Source organism: Balaenoptera physalus (genome assembly GCF_965194825.1).
Source record: "Balaenoptera physalus genome assembly, chromosome: 13".
In the NCBI taxonomy this organism is placed as follows: domain Eukaryota; kingdom Metazoa; phylum Chordata; class Mammalia; order Artiodactyla; family Balaenopteridae; genus Balaenoptera; species Balaenoptera physalus.
The window spans coordinates 64,900,507-64,919,445 of record NC_138892.1 but is presented as its reverse complement, the minus strand read 5'-3'; the positions used below and the strand labels follow the sequence as shown (position 1 = coordinate 64,919,445).

At 40.5% G+C, this 18,939-nt stretch overlaps 1 protein-coding gene across 4 annotated transcripts in view; it reads left to right on the top strand.

Moving 5' to 3' along the window:
- SPATS2 (spermatogenesis associated serine rich 2) overlaps positions 1 to 16,132 on the top strand; it is a 141,078-nt gene extending 124,946 nt beyond the window's left edge. For all 4 annotated transcript variants that reach the window (XM_082421381.1, XM_082421382.1, XM_082421383.1 and 1 more), the window contains 5 exons: positions 5,454 to 5,512; positions 9,487 to 9,596; positions 12,323 to 12,425; positions 13,610 to 13,824; positions 14,898 to 16,132. In XM_082421381.1, coding sequence (XP_082277507.1) covers positions 5,454 to 5,512; positions 9,487 to 9,596; positions 12,323 to 12,425; positions 13,610 to 13,824; positions 14,898 to 15,209 — 799 coding nt within the window. In that variant the 3' untranslated portion in view covers positions 15,210 to 16,132. The remainder of the gene's footprint in view (positions 1 to 5,453; positions 5,513 to 9,486; positions 9,597 to 12,322; positions 12,426 to 13,609; positions 13,825 to 14,897) is intronic.
- Positions 16,133 to 18,939: the final 2,807 nt, after the last annotated feature.

Here is an 18,939-nt window from a genome sequence, read left to right as displayed (position 1 = left end):
GATATAATCATAGTGAGACTGTAATTTTGTAGTGTATTCTTTTCACTTAAATTATCTTTGATTCACCTCTGTATAACTGCCTGCACTGTGTTAGTATGTGTATGTGTTTATTTAAGAATTTCTAGGGACTTCCCCGGTGGTCCAGTGGTTAAGGCTTCATCTTCCAATGCAGGGGGTGCGGGTTTGATCCCCGGTCAGGGAGCTAAGATCCCACATGCCTCACGGCCAAAAAACCAAGACATAAAACAGAAGAACAAATTCAATAAAGACTTTAAAAATGGTCCACATCGGAAAAAAAAATAAGAAGAAAAAAAGGGACTTCCCTGGCGGTCCAGTAGTTGGGACTCTGTGCTTCCACTGCAGGGGGCACAGGTTCAATCCCTGGTCCGTGAACTAGCATCCTGCATGCTGTGAGGCGTGGCAAAAAAAAAGAATTTCTAGACAGCGGATCTGGAATGTATAATGATTTACCAGAGTAATATGAGGACATTTTACTAAACAGATATTCTGCTGAAACTGAGAAATCAACATGACTACAGAAATTAGAATAATAATTGCTGTTGCCATTTATTGAGGTATTATTGTATGTCAGAAACTTTTATGCACAGTATCTATATATAACAATATCATTTGTAATATTATACTCATTTTATAGATGAAAAAAATGGGCACAGAAAAAAATAATTTGCCAAAAGTCATACTTGTTATTAAGTGATACTTTTCCACTCTATCATGCTCCCTTTTTTGTGTCTTACCAGGTATCTCTGTTTGCCTTTATTTTTTCAGTCTTCGCCTTCCTAGTCCATATATGTCTCCCTTTAGACGTTGCTATCATATCCAGAGAGAAGGTTCAAAAAAACAAGTCCCGGTTTAGGATCAAGTCAGCCACTCGTTATGTGGCTTAACACTCCAACTAGTTTTCCTTACCAACTAGAAACTTGAATAATGAGCTCCTTGGTAATCTAGATTGCTACTGTTTCTTTTTCCCAAAACATACTGTAAAATATCATCGAATCATATGGTCTCTAGTATTACTTTAGAATTGAGATGCTTTGACCACTGGAGAAGAACAGAAAGGTTTTCCATTAAGGGCCTGTCCCACAAGAACAGCTTATATCCACATTCTAACTTCTTAAAAGCTACTTGAGATTCTTGAAATATGAAAATTACATTACATGCTTTGTAAAGGCCTCCGAACAGAGAGGAACCGAGTTTTCATAAGATCCAAATTTGATTTAATAAACTGATTCTTTCCATTCATTTTACCCCAATTGTTCAGCTCAACATGATGACCTGGCTGCCTAACTGGTGTTTTTTGTTTCTCTTTTGAGCCCAGATGTGTGTACCATACTCATAAAACCAGTTCTGGGAATACGGAGTTTTATGAAACACTTGAAGCATCATTAATTCTCTGCTAACAAAAACTACTGAAAATTCTCTTTTTTGGTTGTTTTATATGAGAAGGGAGAAGTGTCTTCAGAGAAATAAAGGTGTTTGCATTGGCTTTGCTTTGCTTGGATTTCTGCTTTAGTGGAATTAGAATAAATAGGTTTTAGGTTTTCAGCAAATAAAATCAAGTTCAAATGTTTTGTAAGAACATTATTGAGTGGTTTAGAGTATAAACCCTTGAAATAATTAGTTGGCTCAGGAATTGCCAGAGTCGTTTCTATTATAACATTGTTTTCTAATGCAACAACCATAAACAAATGATAGTTAACAGTTTTTTGGTACCAAGGAATTACTGAAGGCAATAGCTTTAATCAATAAGCTGCATGTTAAATATATTAATTAAAGGGCTTGTTTCAAATGATGGATATATAATGTATCTTAGAGATATGAATGGTGATGCTACAGGAACAACTATTCTGACCAACTAAATTACACAAAAGCTTTAGAATAAGTTGAGGAAATGTGAAGATGGTAAAAAGTCTTGGTAAGGAGGGAAGGAAATAGAGAATATTCAGACATTTACCAGTCTTTTTCCTTAACAGTGACAGGACATCTAAAACCATCTTTCATGGTCAAAGAAAGGATATGGAAATTCTCTATGCTATATAAGGCCCAGGCTTAATAAGACCTAGTGTCTTTCTAAACAGAGTCCCAGCAATATTTAGTGGATTTTCATTATCACTTTCTGAGTCCAGTGTTATCAGATGCTCATCATCATGTATTTCCATTCAGGAAAGCCATTTATTGAGGTATTAGTGTATGTCAGTACCCTCAAGTACTGAGTAAGAAAGGTAACAGAAAGTCTGGCAGCCTGAATGAGCCTTTCATCACTCTCTGAGAGGACTCATTGCTTGTGGCTATGGCATCTGAAAACTATTACCTCAAACCACAGGTACTTCTGAATCTCTTGGCCACAGATCCATACTGGGACCGCCATACAGCTTAGAACAGGTGGAAACTTTAGCTTAAGTTTCCTCATTGTCAGAAACCTTAGCTTAAGTTTCCTCATTGTATTACAGTAAATTACTATTTTTAATTGTAAAAAATGCCTCTGCTATGTGTCTTATGCTTAGCCTACTTTCCACCTTTGCACTCTTCTCACCTTCTCTGTTTATTTTGTGATGTGCATGTTTCCGCACTTAAACTTTCAACATACAGAAAAGTTGAAGGGATAGTACAGTGATCGGTTTATTTGCTCTGTGTGTGTGTGTGTGTGTGTGTGTGTGTGTGTGTGTGTGTGTGTGTGTCTTGGTGGAACCATTTGAAGTTGCAGACATAACATGCCATCCCTAAATGCTTTAGCATTAATTACCTAAAATACAGTCATTCTTCTACACAACTGTAATACATTATGTGATGTACTTTTAAGAAAGTTCTTAATAGTGTTTTGTGTTGGTCTCAGCCTATCTTTAGTGATGCGCTCAGCTAGGAATGCCTGGGGGCACTCACCTGGGCCCCATACTGCTTGTGACCCCTGCCCCCCATGAGCCAGTGTTGCGGCGGACTGGCCCTTGTGGTTCTTATGATTGCCAGATGCACCTCAGCAACAACCATCAGGGGATTTTGAAGAAAAAAACAAGGTTTATTACTCACAAGTCGTGAAGGGTACATGGCATGCCTGGAACCACACAGCAAAGTGTGCCTAAGGAGAGTACAGACCTGGGGTCATGCCTTTATTGGGGTTGAGGGTGGGGTGCCTAGGGTTTTGCGGGTTCATTCTTTATTAGTAAATTTAAAACATAAGAGCAAGAAAGCGTGGGAAGGAAAAGTAGGATCACTCAAGTGGGTCAGTTATCTAGGTCGCCCAGGGCCTTCTAAAAGGGGAACCTCATAGGTGGGGTGGCCTGGCTCTTTATGAATGTCGGCAACCGAAAGCTTAATGTTGGGCACTTACATTATAATCAAAAAAGCTAATCGCCAGGCACTTACACTACATATAATTTAACATTTATTCATTTTTCTATTTTAAAGACTTGTAAAAAATTTAATGAAAAATTGCAAAGATTCATCAGGCTTTTCTCTGAGAAAATATCCCAACAGTTAACCAATAGATTCCTCTGTTTAATGCTTGGCTGACATCACAGGACCTTTCAGTAGGTGTTATCAATAGATGGTAACATGACAGACAACAAACAAAAAGAAATAGAAGTGCTTACTGCTTTTCAGTGTTTTTTGGCATGAAAAGGTAAGCTTTTGTTTCTTTTTTAATTGGAGTGGTCATACGGTTGCGCACACACTGCCCTGTGAATTTCTTATGAAATGAGTTATTCACGAAACAAAGGTTATGTAAATGGATGCTAATCATTCTTACAGGGAAAAAAAAGTACCATCACGATGTAGTAGCTCATACGGACACAAAAAGTCTTATTGTGACCGTGCAGAACTTTTTTTCCTAATAAAGATTGTAAGCTGCAAAAATCTTACTTGTTTGCTGAGCTCTTTTAATAAACATTTTACAAGCTTTGTCAGAGACAGATTTGTCATCTGATGGACACAGTGTCTGCATCTTAAGGTGATTCAGCGACAGAAGAGAGGTAATGATAAACTCGAAGCCTGGTAGCTCCTGTCTCAGATGTGCTTCTGTTTTGCCTTTTAGGTATTCCAAATGCTGCTAGAGTTCTTGGAGCAAAATATTTGCCAAGGTTTGGGGAATGCTTTCTTAGCAAAACTATTGCTACCCTATCACAATAGTTGTATCTTCTCTCTAGTCTGGTGCTTTGGGATTAATATGCCAACCAAATTTGTTTCGTTACAAGTCTGTGTATTAACATCATGCATAATGATTATCAAACGTGTGTTCTCCAGCACTTGACTATAACGGATTTTGCTCCTTGAGGAAATGTCCCTGCCTTATACTTTTTTGTATATCTCACTATAGTCTCCATATTAACTACTTTGTGCCAGCATAACAACATATTGAGCTAAATTGAATTAGACTCTGTGTGTGTGTGTGTGTGTGTGTGTGTGTGTGTGTGTGTATGCATATGTGTGTGATTAGTTTTACAACCAGGAACAAGAGGAGAACTTTTATTAACCCTGTAGTTATATTCCCACTCAAAAGGAGAAATTAGAATGAATTTCAAATATGAGGATATTTGGAACATTTCATGTGTGTGCAGGTATTAAAGTTTTAGTTTTGTGTTTTTGCTTTTGGGGTTTTGTTTGTTTGTTTGTTTGCCACTGCTAAACAAAACTGATATGGTAAGGAAAATTATTTTCATCCAGAGGTTTAACCCTAGGGCAGCCTATTATTTCTTTACATGTTCGCTGAAGGTGGTGGGCTCTTTTCTAAGAACATAGAAAAGCTTTCCCATGCTTACAAACCATTTACATTTGCAGTGGAGAATATTCTAATTGCCCATTTAATGTTCTTTTTCTGTAAAAAGCCTTCCAAAAACCTTTGATTCCATCTTTTCTGGATTACTATTAAACGTTTACCTGAAACCAGCACAGTATATGTATGTCTTTTGACTACTCTGCATTCTTGAGACTAAAGCACCAGAGGACTTGGTGCAACTGTGCTAAAATGTTGAAGATGTATAAAACCTAATCGTGGGTAAATTTATCATGTCCTAGCAGGAGTATTGCCTGGTAAAAATTCATTAGAAGCAAAGCTGTCCAATTTTATAGACCAAAATATAAAATAAAAAATATGCACATATGTAGAAATATGTAATTTCCATGAGGACTTCCGCTTTAGCACAACTTACCAAGAAATGTTTTGTAGCTTGCTACTGCCATCTACTGGTTCTCAACTCTTAGATGAGTAGCTACTGGTTTACTGTAATATATAGAAATAAAAGGGAATTAGATTTCTTTATTGGAATCTTTAAAAGAGTCTTTGCTGAGGGTGAGATAGGATTTTCATGTGGTATATACAGTGTTTATTTTGTAGTATGCTTTTAGGGAATAAACTCATAAGTCTTTCTCCACTATTAACAATGTGCTGTGTTCCTGTTTGAGTTTCTGGTCAAACCTTTTTTCCCTTTGTCATCCCTTCCTAGTTTAATGGATCGAGAAGTGACATTGCTTGCTGAAATGGACAAAGTGAAAGCTGAAGCAAGTAAGACTGATCTTTATTAAAGCTATTACCTGCCTCTCAACCCCCATTAAAAAAGCTCAATATAAATGCCACAATAAGAGTTTATATATTTGGTTAAACAGTCTTGAGCAGTTGTACTATGCTGGCATAGGAATCCTTTCAGGTGAAACAACTTTACAAGAGCCTGTTTTTCAATATTTCCAAATTTCAATATTTTGAACATAGAGTTCAGTGTCTAAGAGACTAGACTACTTCATGGTATCTGCCACCACAGCACCAATTAAGGAAAATAAAGTATCTTGCAGGTGCCTGGGTTTTATTTTGTTTTTTTCCTCCAGTGATTGAACAATTCCATTGGATATTTTTCTACTTGGAAAAAAACCTTTGGCATAATCAGAGGAGACGTCATCAGGTTGCCTACAATCAGTGTATCCATTCCTGTCATTACCTCTTTCGGAACTTTCTTTGTTTTCTCCGGTTGTAGAAACTTCACTCAGTGTCTGTTATCATTGGGTAGGGAAAAAGTCAATTAATTGAAGGTTCAGGATACCCATGACGAGGGTTCTTTGAAAGCTTACTAAAATGGAGTCTGGAGGAATAGTCTAACTTGGATAATTTGTGGGGTTTTATACAGAAGAACCAGATATCTGTTTTCTGTCATTTCTATTAAGGGTTAGGTTAAAGATACACAGCTATATGGAAAGAAGGGAATGCCAACTGCACCTTGTACAATGGCATTGATTTGGGGCTTTTCAACAGTTTTTCCTTCGTGCATTGAATGCCAGATTTGTAATTAGGAAGGTTGTTTCTTTTAACCTACTCTCAAACTGGTGAGAATGGAAATAGGTTGAGATGATGACTCACAATTAAATAATTTGTGTCTGTGGTCATGGGCCAGAGGAGGCAGCTTTGAAGCACTGAGCTGAATTCAGTTTTGATCCATTTTAATGAAATTTTGAGTATGTAACAGAGATGCTATCCATTGTTTTTCAGAGGTGAGATTTCATTTAAATTGAGTGGTATATCCTGAAATTTCCGGTGACAGTTTCAGTCCATTCTTGTACCTATGTGTTCTCTTTTTGAAGTTGAAGTTTCAGAGAAAATAAAATTAGTAAGAAGACATAGCCCCTAAAAAAAAAAAAAAGACATAGTCCTTACTGTTGAGAAGAAGGTGGTTTTTTTGGGGGCTACATTGGGTCTTTGTTGCTGAGCGCGGGCTTTCTCTAGTTGTGGTGAGCAGGGGCTACTCTTCATTGTGGTGGGTGGGCTTTTCATTGTGGTGGCTTCTCTTGTTGCGGAGCACGGGCTCTAGGCGCGCGGGCTTCAGTAGTTGCAGCAAGTGGGCCCTAGAGTACGTGGGCTTATTAGTTGCGGTGGGTGGGCTCCAGGGCGCGCGGGCTTCAGTAGTTGTGGTGCCCGGGCTCAGTTGTTGTGGCTTGCAGGCTCTAGAGCGCAGGCTCAGTAGTTGTGGCACCCGGGCTTAGTTGCTCCGCGACATGTGGGATCTTCCCGGACCAGGGCTTGAACCCGTGTCCCCTGCATTGGCAGGTGGATTCTTAACCACTGCACCATCAGGGAAGTCTGAAAGTGCTTTTTAAAATGCATCTTTTATAGAAAATTTTGAACATATTTCAAATAGAGAGGCTAATATAATTAACCCCCAGCACCCAGCCTCAATCAGTTATCAATTCATGGTCAATCTTATATTATCAAATACAGTCCACCCCTCTCATGCTAAAAATCCTAGTTCTCAATGACACTAATGTAATTACTCATTTACCAATAATATCAAAAAGGTGTTTCTTTTTCTTTTCTTTACACATTATAGTTTATTAATTATATGTTCATAGTACTTCACAGTTCCGAGTTTTTTTGCACTCATTCATATGTGATGATGATGATCAACCTTATGGGAGGGTTAGGTTTTTGGATTTTATTTTGTTTTATTTTTTTCATTTCATAAACAAAGAAACAAGTTCCTTGGAAAAATGTGACTTGTCCAAGGTCATATAGTTAGGCCCTCTGAGTTATATGGTATGTGTAGAAATCTTTACTTGACACATCTTGAGATCTGTAATTTTATCTTAGAATCCTAGAATGCTGGAGCTGAGAGAAAGTGAATTTGATACAAATGGCAAATAGGTTTTATCTTGGGAGCCAGACCAACAGATCATTTGTATTTGTTGGGCCTTTGTATTGAGAAACTTTTGTATGCATGTTCCTAACTTATTGGGAAAGTGTGCCCTTATCGATTAACCTGACATAGGTATGAGCAGCCCATGGGTGGCATATATGTGGCAAATTGGACTAAGTAAACTTGCTAAAGACATTCAGCTCTACACCTGATGTAGCTCTTTAAAAATTCTATTTTTTTCTAACGTAAATTTGGCTGGTTTCTCAGTAGGTTACAGGATTCTGTGTATAAATTGGGAATTGAGTTTGACTGCATGCCACAGAATGGCCTAAAGAAATGTGAGTTTCTTTTTCTCTCATGAAATGAAAGGTCCAGAGGTAAGCAGTCCAGGGCTGTAGGGCATCTCCAAAATGATATGAGGGACCCAGGCTTCTCTATCCTTCTCCCCAGCCATCCTTACATTGTGCTTATGGTCAAAAGATACATCCTACGGCTCCAGTCAGGGAAGGGCAAAATGTTACACGCAGGCTAAGAGTCCTTTAGAGAGCTTTCTAGTAAGCCTCGCCTCTGAATTCTGCTTAGATCTCAACGGCCAAACTATACCACATAATACAGTTATGTGTAGCAAAGCCAGGAAATGTAGCTTTTTTTAACCTAAGCACATTGGTACCCAACAACATTAGACTTCTGATAGAGGAGAATGGATATTCAGTCACTAACAGTCTTTGCTACAATCCACCCCTCAGCTACCCTGCAGTCCTCTTTTTTCCAAAATGAGGACACACTCACCTCCTGCTTGATGGCAACACCTCCACAGTCTCCTCTAGTTCATGTATTCAGCTGAAAGTCCAGGACTTCTGGGTAGTTTCAGATCTTCCAACAGCTCTGGTTATGGTATATTGTGGTCTGGCATCCCATAAACTGAAAGAAACGTTATTACATAGATAGGCAGAGAAGACGATAATTATAGTAAAAATTCCCACTTGGACATGCAATGATCAAAGCTTACTGGACAGGAATAGTAGAGTCCCTGCCCCAGTGGTAGAGAAAGTTCCTTGGTTCATTTGGCAGCCCCTAGATCTACTTCCTGAGAGGATTTCTTTTGCCCTTTGTCCTCCATAGCCCCTGGCTCTCTGCTCTGAGAGAATTTTTATTGTCTGTCATTCTTCGTGGCCATACCTGAGTTACACATCTGGGAGCAAGCCAGAGAAGATGCTTCTTGAAAGGCTGTAAATAATCTAATGTCCATCATTAGGGAACTTGGTAAATAATTGTGGTATATCCACATAGTAGAATACTAGGTGGCTATTAAACAGAGTGAGGGGAATCCAATGTATTAATAAGGAATGAACTTCAAGACATAGTAAGTAAAAATAGCTAAGGTAAAGGAGGGACCATTGTGAGGGGAAAAAAGAGAGAGAGAGATTGTATATGCAGAGAGTATAATGGAAAGTATACATAAGAAATTGTTACCAGTGGTTTCCTCTGGAAGTCAGAAGTAGGAGGGACAGTTTTCTTTTTCATTTTATACCCATTTATTCTAGATGTATTCTTTACCTTGTGCATATTTTTGTTTTAATTTACATGCGTCTTGATAAAATTTTTTTTTTAAGTGGGAAGAGGAGAAAGAGAAATGACAAGTGATGTATGAGTCTTTATGATTCATAAAAAGCATTTACCATGTAAACTGCCTTCAGAGTCCCTCAAGAAGGTGGAAACTGGACCTTTGGTATTTTCCCTTTCTGGATGGGTGGGCAGCTAAGCCTTTGGCTGTCCAAGTACATACTGCAAGGCCTATACTTCTAGTTCTTCTTTGTCCTATTTAGCAGACCATAAGAGTCATACTCCCTTTCCTCTACAGTGGAAATTTTGCTCAGCCGTCAGAAGAAAGCCGAACTTCTGAAGAAGATGACTGATGTGGCTGTTCGGATGTCAGAGGAGCAGCTGGTTGAGCTCAGAGCTGATATCAAGGTAGAACTTCCTTCTCCTTTCCGCCTTTCTTCTTACTTACCCTCGGGGACTAAAGTAGCAAATCTCCGTAATTCATGGCTGTATCTAATATATTTAACTCATGATCTCCTCTTCCCAAACCTGGCCCTTTTCCTGGCCCTTTCCCTTTCTCTGTAAATGGTACTGTCATCTATCCAGTGTCCAAGCTGGAAACCTTAGGGAATTTCTCCTTTTCCCACAGTTAAATCTATCAGCAGACCCTGTCCCTTTGACCTCCTGCGAAATCTCCGATCTGACCTTTTCTCTTTGTCTCCACCACCACCATCATGATCAAGCTACAGTGATCTCTTGCTTGGACTTTGCGGTAGCCTCTTAACTGATTCCACTCCTCCACTTTGCCACTGCCCCGGCCTCCCCACCCCTTCGTATCTGTCCCTCGCATTACAGAACCTACTTCAAACTTCCCGTTGCTTTCAGGATAGGCTATAATCCTTAACGGCCTGTAGGGCTCTGTATGGTCTGGCCCTGCTGCCGTGCTTTGCACAGCGTCCCCCTTGTCCCCTCTGCTCCAGCCATACTAGCTCTCCTTTCCACAGGCATACCCTGTTCCCTCCTGTGAGGGCTGCTGCACATGCTTTTCCATCTGTCCAGAACATTCTTTTCCCTCCCCCTGCCACTCCCAGCACACACCTCACTGCTGACCTCATCCTTCCTGACTTTCCTGACGTGTCCCCCCTGTTTGTGCCTTCCTAGCACACTTATAATTGTATGTGCATTTGATTAATCTGTCCTTCCCACTCGATAGTGAACTTTACAGTGACAGGAACTGCTGTGTCTCCAGTGCCCTGGCACAATGCCCTGGCGCATAGTAGGCGTTCAGTAGATAGTTAAATAGTTGGTGGGTCAATTCTGATTTTATAAGAGAAAAATGAGCAATTTGACGTGTCGATTATATTGTAAACTGTTTATAAAGATTACTTGGATTCAACACTCAGATGTTTTAAATTCTTATATAAAGAACAGTGTTTCTGAGACTAAGATGGGAACCTGAGAGAGGTTGGGTTATCCATGGGTAGTTGTGGACACTGACATTCTAATTAATTGTTTCTAAACCGTGAACTGTATGGCCTTCTCTACTCCTGTGCCCTAACTCTGCTCTTTCTGAATGTGTGAGATTTATTGCCATATTTAAGAGGAATACATGCTGGGGAGGCTATATAACAGCCTCTGTAAAATAAAAGCATAGATGGAAGATCATCTGGGACCCCACAGGCATCCCTGTTACCATCCTGACCCAGTCTTTCACACAAACCTATGTCGTGTTATTATTCTCTCACTCCTTCCCCTTAGGCGATAATGGGGAGAAACAGTGAAACCAACAATGCAAGTTTTAAATTAACATTTTCTGATTAACTAAGACTATATTGCTAAATTTTATAGAAAGTCTTCCTCGCATTGATGCCAGTCAGTCTCATTCAACTATCTGGGAGAAGCCAGAAACCCCTTTGGAATTAGATAAGAATTCTGGCTCTCACAGGCTTCATCTGTTCCCCTTCCCACGTGGTTGAAGAGCTGCTAGAAATATTTCTGCAGGCTGACTAAGGATCTGTTTCTCTCCACGTTTTCAGTGTACTGAAGTGGGTGCTGTGCAATTTAAATGTCTTATTTCCAGATCATTTTATTTCCGTCATTCCTGTTATGTCTTTGGCTCAGGAAACCCTAGAATGTGTTTCAGAATTAATCTCAGACTGATATTACATGTCTGAAGGCTTTGTTATAGAGATTCATGTGCTTTCCTAAGCCACAGTATACTCTGAAGCTTTAGGACTTCAAGTCCCAGAGGTAATTTTTATTTCTCCTCTCCCATTTATTGCTTCTAGGTGCATCCCGAGGATTCTGATGCACTTGATTCTACCCCCTGAAAATCCAAAGTGGAATTAGGCCACCCCCAGTTAGAGGACTGCTCTGAGTTCAGTTCTTCTAAATTATATCTAGGCCTTTAACTTTTCTTTCTTACTCTCTTGTACATCTGAAAAAATGATTCCAGACTACCTTAGAAATTGTTTATTGAAACAGACCCCCAGAAGCACTTTATTCCTGACATGTTTCTAGCCCCACTATTTCTATAGTATAGTTAGTTTTTGACCCAAGAGGATGGTTACTTCTCAGCTCAGTCTGCTTAAAAGGATTAAATTACTTGCAGCATAAGCTCTTCTCATTTGCAAAGCTGACTTTTCGCATGAATGATTTTCCATCTCAAGAAATTGTTCCTATTACAAGGACTAACAAATCCTACTTTATGAAGCGGTGAAGTGGGTTTACTAAGGAAGTTTATATTAAAGAACACCAAATCATCTATTTAAATTAAGGAATCATTGTTGTAACTTATGAGCATTTCTGCTGCCTCTGCCTGTGTATAAAATGGAACAATGTGGAGAGTAGCTAACAGTGGAGAGAAAGGTGGTCCTCCATCATGAGTTCCTTCTTTCTCCAGAGTTTCTCTTGATTTACACCGAATGACCATTAGCATTTCATAAAGCTCCCAAATGGACTTATCTTTGGGCCCTTAAGGAAAATGACTGAATTTTGTCAATCACCCAGCATTGGTAATATGATGGCCATGTAGTGAACTTTGAAGCACAAAAAGAAAACAATTGAAAGTAATTGTTTCATCTCTTTATAGCAAGCTATAAATCCCACATATATTGTTTGTCTCACCTGGAGGCTTTTCTTTGTCTTTTCTCCAGCACTTTGTTAGTGAACGTAAATATGATGAGGATCTGGGACGAGTGGCCCGATTCACCTGTGATGTAGAGACCCTAAAGAAGAACATAGATTCATTTGGACAAGGTGAGGTGCTGAGAGATTCAGGGCGCCGGAGATGGTGATGAGAAGACCGCCCTCTACTAACTAGAAACTGAAGTGCTGATTGGCTTCTCCCCTGATTCTTCCTCAGTCCCTCTTGGGTTTTGGTTTGTTTGCTTGTTTTTATGAAAAGGAACTCTGAGATACTTAATAAGTCAGTGGACACAGATGCTTTGAGCTCTGAGGATAGGCATTTTCCAGCTCCCTAAATTTGCGGTCCTATTTTTTCATCATTTCCTGCTGAGCTGAGAGGTGTTTGGTATATAGTATAAAGAGCATGTAGCCCTGGAGTCAGACCAAGTTTGAATCCTTGCCTCTGCACTCTACATTGGGCCGCTCGTTTTACTCCTCGGTGGAGATAACAATACCTGCTTTGCCTAGCGCATAATAGGTGTGTGTGGAGGTGGGGCACGGAGGTGCCTCTGTGGTGAGAGCTTGTAGCGACACATCAGTCAAACCCAGACCCCGAGCTCGGCTCCTCCGTTCTTTCTGTCTCGGTGTAAAAGTGAAATAAATGTTGGACCTAGGGCAGTGATTGTGAGCTCAACATTAGCCCAGGCTTAAAGCCAAGAAAAAAAATCTAGGAGGTACTTTTAGACGTTGAATTCTGACCAAACTTGAATTGAAAATATCAGTATTTTTCAGCTAGATTGATATTTTGAATTCGGAGTTATTTTTGCAGAAAGAGCCTTGGGAAGATAGATATTTGTTGTAAAGACTAGTTCTGTTCATGTGTAACTCATCTTGCCTCATTCAAATTTTTTAAAAAGAATTTGGCTTTTTATTTAACTTTTTCTTTCTTTTTGAAGTCTGTACTTTAGAATGTTCCTTGTATAGGAAAGCGAACATATGGCCCATACTATTGTTCCTAGGCTTAGTCAGCTGCTGGAGCCAAAGCCAGGAGTTTAGGTGGTAGGAAACGCCAAGAAGTCATTAGTTGGTGGGGGGATGGGCCACTTACAAAGCGGTGGGGATTTGGCAGGAGTGGAGGAAGAGGGCAGAAGGGAGATTTTCCTTCCCGTTACCTATTTATAAGCTTATCTTTACAAATACTCAGATAGACAGTTCTTTATCCTAAATTGCTCATTGTGAGATGGAGAAATAGGGAAAAGGTTACCCATCATGCTCTTCTATCATCTGACCACATATTGCTCATATTTCTGTCTCAGTGTCCCATCCAAAGAACAGCTATTCAACCAGATCTCGATGTAGCTCGGTTACAGCTGTGTCTTTGAGGAGCCCGTGTGATGCCTCCGCTGCTTCCCCTTCCACCTGTGCCTCTGCTCCCAGCCTTACAAGTGCTAACAAGAAAAACTCGGCACCAGGGGAGACTCCTGCAGCCACAGCAAACTCCAGTGGCCGGCCCTACCAGCCTCATCGAGAGGTAACCTAGCTTCCACACTGAGCAAGTTACGAAGAAATGCTGCCAGGTTGTCACAGCTTAAACACTGACTGCTCAGTACATTACCTTCCTCTCTTTATGCCCATTCCACACCTATTTTGAATCCCTCCAGCCTCAGTTATTTCCAGAGAAAGCATTTGGTATGTATGTTCCAAATCACCAGCCAGTTTAGATTTCCTGTCGCCAAGACTGCTGACTTTCTGATGTTGGCAGTGATCCTAGCTTTGTAGGTAGTAGTATTGCCTGGTAATTGGTCACACTGGGAGTCATGTACCCATCTTGAGGTAGAAAAGCACCACAGTGGCAGGTTCACCAGAATGCCTCTGAAGCTGCAACTCCCTAGAAGCACAGTGTAGATTATATCAGGGAGAGAGAGAGAGAGAGCATGAACCTGGCAGGGCGGGAGTGAACACCAGAAAGTTGAAGCATAATCCACAGTTTCTTTTCCTTGGTTTGAAGGAGATACATAAGAGCAGTCCAAGGCAGTGCTGTCAGTAATTCTTCAGACTGGTATTACATTGGAATTGGAGAACAAAAATAAAATCCTACGCCATAAGCTTTCTGGGTTGTAATGTGAAAGGTGTGTTAAATGTCACAGCAGCGTGATTTAGTCTGTGGTTCATGAGTAGATCATAGTGATGTTTATTTTATTATTCCAGATGTTCATTATCTTTACAAATGGCTTATGATCTACAAAATTCAGACACGTGATAAGATACCTGCCCAACTGAGGGCTTGTAACAACTTCAGAGGATGCTCTTTCTTCCTTTTCTGCCCAGCTAAAGAAAAGCTCTTCAGTGGAGAAGAGCCTAGGGGTGAAAGGCAGGGGGTAAATAGTGAAAGATTTATTAATTCTGATTAGTGTCTAGATTGGATTGGCTGATCAAACTCTGTGAGTCTTAAGAGAGAACTGAGTCCCAAGCCTGGGATACCGCTCTTAGGCTTTCGGAATACTCCTAAATAAACTGAACTGGAACAAACGGGGTGCCCTGATGCCACAGTACTCTGAACATTGTCTTCTTTTTTTTTTGAACATTGTCTTCTTTTATCCTTAGGTGTTGCCGGGGAACAGACGAGGAGGCCAAGGCTACAGGCCACAAGGCCCGAAGTCCAATGACCCCACGAACCAAGGGCGACATGACAGTGGGGGTCGTTACAGAAACAGCTCATGGTATTCATCTGGTTCCAGGTACCAGAGTGCTCCATCCCAGGCGCCAGGAAGCAGTAGTGAACGGGGCCAGACTCACTCTGCAGGGACCAATGGAATTGGAGCCAGCATGGAGCCCAGCCCACCCAAGCCCTCATTCAAAAAGGGGCTCCCCCAGCGCAAACCCAGGACCTCTCAGCCTGAAGCCGTGAAATCTTGAGGGAAATTCCAGCTGGCCTGTCTCTTCTATCCCACACAATTCAACTTGGTAACTGGACTTTAGGAAACTTGTAGTTAGATTTAATAACAAAAAGAAGTTTGCGCATTCACTTTTGATGCCATTCTAAATATTTTGGTTTCTTCTCTCCTCGTTTCCGCTTTACCATTTTTTTTGGAAGGGAAGCTGTTTTTTCCCTTGACGTTTCCCAGTGATATGGATTGATTCTGACTGGTCATTTCCACCAGGAATCACCGGCACCTGTTGCCAGGTTTCCCAAGGGTAAGCAGTGTTCTTCCCAGTGCTCCAGGCCTTTCAGGGGCCTGAAGAGGCCCTCCTCAGCAACCCCTACTGTCCAGGCTTTCAGGAGGAGATGGATCAAGCAGCTGGTCTTGCTGCCTTTCCAGTCTAAGCAGAAGCCACACGTGCCAGTCAGGTTCCCTGTAAACAACAACATGACCAAGAGAGGCAATGAGGGGGTTGGGTACTGTCCTGGATTAGCCAGAGAAGGGGAAACTGAATTGGTGAAAAGGAAGGAACACTAGGAAGCATTTGAGAATCTGCCTGTGCTCCCAGAACGTGCCTGAGGTTGACACTCAGATCGGGGTTTCAGTCTCTTGCTTGGCACCGTAGCTTAACCTGCAGTTTCTTCCAAATGCCCAAGCCTTGTTTCCTATTACCTTAGACTGCAAACCAGTCTAGGGAAGTCTATGGGAAAGTAGCATTTAATGAAAGGAAAAAAAAGTATTTCTTTGTTTCAGTGTTTGAAGATTTTTGTTGTTGTTCTCCCTCTTTCCTGATTCCTATTCTGACCCTGAACCAAATTTATAGCAATATAATTAGTGTTAATCTAAGGTGTTAACCATCAAAAAATTGCCTCTGTCAGTCTTTAGAGTTGAATAAATAAAAACAACTGCATAAACGTTCCCACATTTGTTTCACAGCAGGAAGTGACTTCATTTCATTATCTGTTTTTCTTTGGGCCTCATGGGGTAGAAGTCACTCGAACAGCTTGTTGGGGGCTTAAATGAGGGTGTCCAATTCCTAAGTCATTTGTCCACTGCTTACCTTCAGAACCAAATTAAATGTAAAAGCCAGGGTGAGCAGATGCAGCGGTTCCTCTTAGGAAAAGGTCTGTAGGAGAGGGAATGGTGACTTTCCGGAGGAGAGCCTACCAGTTCAGAAAACCCGCAGCTGCCAGCAGCTCACCCAGGCAGCCAAAGGTTCTGTCCACACCCCTGTCTTCCACTACCTGTCCCTTCACAGGAGTAGTGGATGTCACAATGTAATGGGGTTCCTGCGTGTAGCAGGTGGTGCTGGTGCCAGAGCCCCACACCCACCCCAGCCTCTACGATTTAATAACAGCTGAGCTTTTTCTTCCCCAGCATTTGTTCTCCCAAGGCTGAAGCCCAGGCTATAAGTGGCAGTGGTGCAGAACTTAGCTGCCTCAGGGCTTCCCCTAGCTCTTTGGCTGAAGATGAGCTGCCGGGGTTCAGGTTGGTTGCACAGATTGAGAGAGAAAGAGAGAAAAAGAGTGTGTGTGTGTGTGTGTGTCTTTCAGTAAAGAAAACAATAGTCAAGGAGTACTAGGAAGCCATTTTCTAAGGGGCTGGCCACCTCATTTGGGGGAATTTATCCAACATCACCATCAGCCTGCTGGTATCAGGAAAAAGCCCTGCTTTTCTGATTAATTGCTTACCTACACTTTATAGGAAATCCAGAGATTGAAGTGGCCTTGAAGGATTATGAGGTCTATGCCCGTATCCAGGCAAGACTGTATTTAACCACCTAAACAGATGGGAAGCCACATGTTTGTCAAAACTGCCTTGAAGTTGAAGTTGAAATCTCCTTATAGAAAAATATTTGAAGACTTTTTTCTATGACCACAAAAAGTTTGAAAATTATGAAGTTTTTTTTTTTTTTACACATTGTTTTTAATTACAAAAGTAGCATTTAAAATATCAAATAATACAGAAATGTAAAAGGAAAAAGTTACTTTTCCATTCTATTCCTCAGGGGTAATAACTGTTAATAATTTGGCATATATCCTTATAAACCTTTTCAAAGCATATATGTGCTTATACATATAGATATGTAGGCTTTTTTTAAAATAAATTTATTTTATTTTTGGCTGTGTTGGGTCTTCCTTGTGGTGCACAGGCTTCTCACTGTGGAGGCTTCTCTTGTTGTGGAGCACGGCCTCTAGGTGTGTGGGCTTCAGTAGTTGTGACACGTGGCCTCAGTAGTTGTGGCTCGCGGGCTCTAGAGCGCAGGCTCAGTAGCTGTGGCGCACAGGCTTAGTTGCTCCGCGGCATGTAGGATCTTCCCAGACCGGGGCTTGAACCTGTGTCCCCTGCCTTGGCAGGCGGACTCCCAACCACTGCGCCACCAGGGAAGCCCGATATATAGGCTTTTAATTTTTTGTTTTGTTTTTTACAAAAAAGGGACCATACTATATGCATTCTACAATCCTTTTTTTAGATATGTCTAAACCATAATTCATTTAGGATCTCATGTTGTAGATATTCTCCTAAATTTGCCATTTGACTTTCTTCAGTGAAGAGAAGTGAGGTTTATCTGAAGTTTGAACTGTGCAGCTCATTCTTTGCTCCCCGCAGCATCTCTTCCTTCCAAGAGGAGGGAGGCTGTGTACCCTGGGCAGTTCCTGCTGTGCGTTCAGAGACATCCTTCCTAACCATCATTTCTCCTTCCCTTTCCATTTCCTCTTAGAGATCAATGTCCTGTCCTTTCCCAGCCTAAGAGATAAGATTGAAACTTCAGGTTTACCTTTGTCAGTTATGTGCCACTTGAGAGAGAAAATTTAAATTAGCGTGGCCTCATTAGGAACATCAGATATTCCGGAGGCCCCTTATTTGAGGCAGTTTTTTTAAATTCACTTTTTTAAAAAGTAATACAGGCTAATTTTTTTAAAGGTACAAAAGGATACATGATGTGAACGTGAAAAATACTCCCCTACCTTGTCCCACTCCTTACAAGAAATCACTGATAAGTTTCTTGTTTATCTTTTCACAAATTTTCTAAATCCAAACATGCAAATATGTTTTTTCTTTCTTTTACATATATGGAAATCATATTATGCGTATTCCTAAGCAATTTGCTTTTTTTTAACTTGTCCTCACTTTTTATAACTAGTTTTTGTTTGGTTTTAAGAAAAATCAAAATATGTAAATGGTTTTTTAAAAAAAACAATTCAAAAGGATATATGATGAAAAATAAGCTTCCATCCCACTCTGGACTATTTATTCCCTCCCCAGAGGCAACCACTGTTAAGTTTCTTATGTATCCCTCCAGAGATTTTCTGTATTTATGTACATATATCAGAAGAATGTATGCTGCTTAGACCTCTTTCCATGTCAGTATACATAAATGTACCTTGTTCTTTCTATGGCTGCATAGTATCCCATTGTATAAATTTATCATAATTAGTTTTATCAGTCCCTAATGATGATTTTCAGTTTTTTGCTATTATAAGTATTGATGAAATGAGCATATTTCATCAATATAATACATACATCACTCATTACATGTGAGAGTGTATCTTTAGGATAAATTCCTAGGAGTGGAATTGTTGGATCATACAGTTATTGATAAAGTACTCTTAAAAGATGCATGGATTCTCACCAACAGTGTTTGGGAGTGCTTTGTACAGTTGCTGAGCTGGAAGCTAAGGAGAGATAAAGATAACTAAAACACAGCCCTTTGTGGGGCTGAT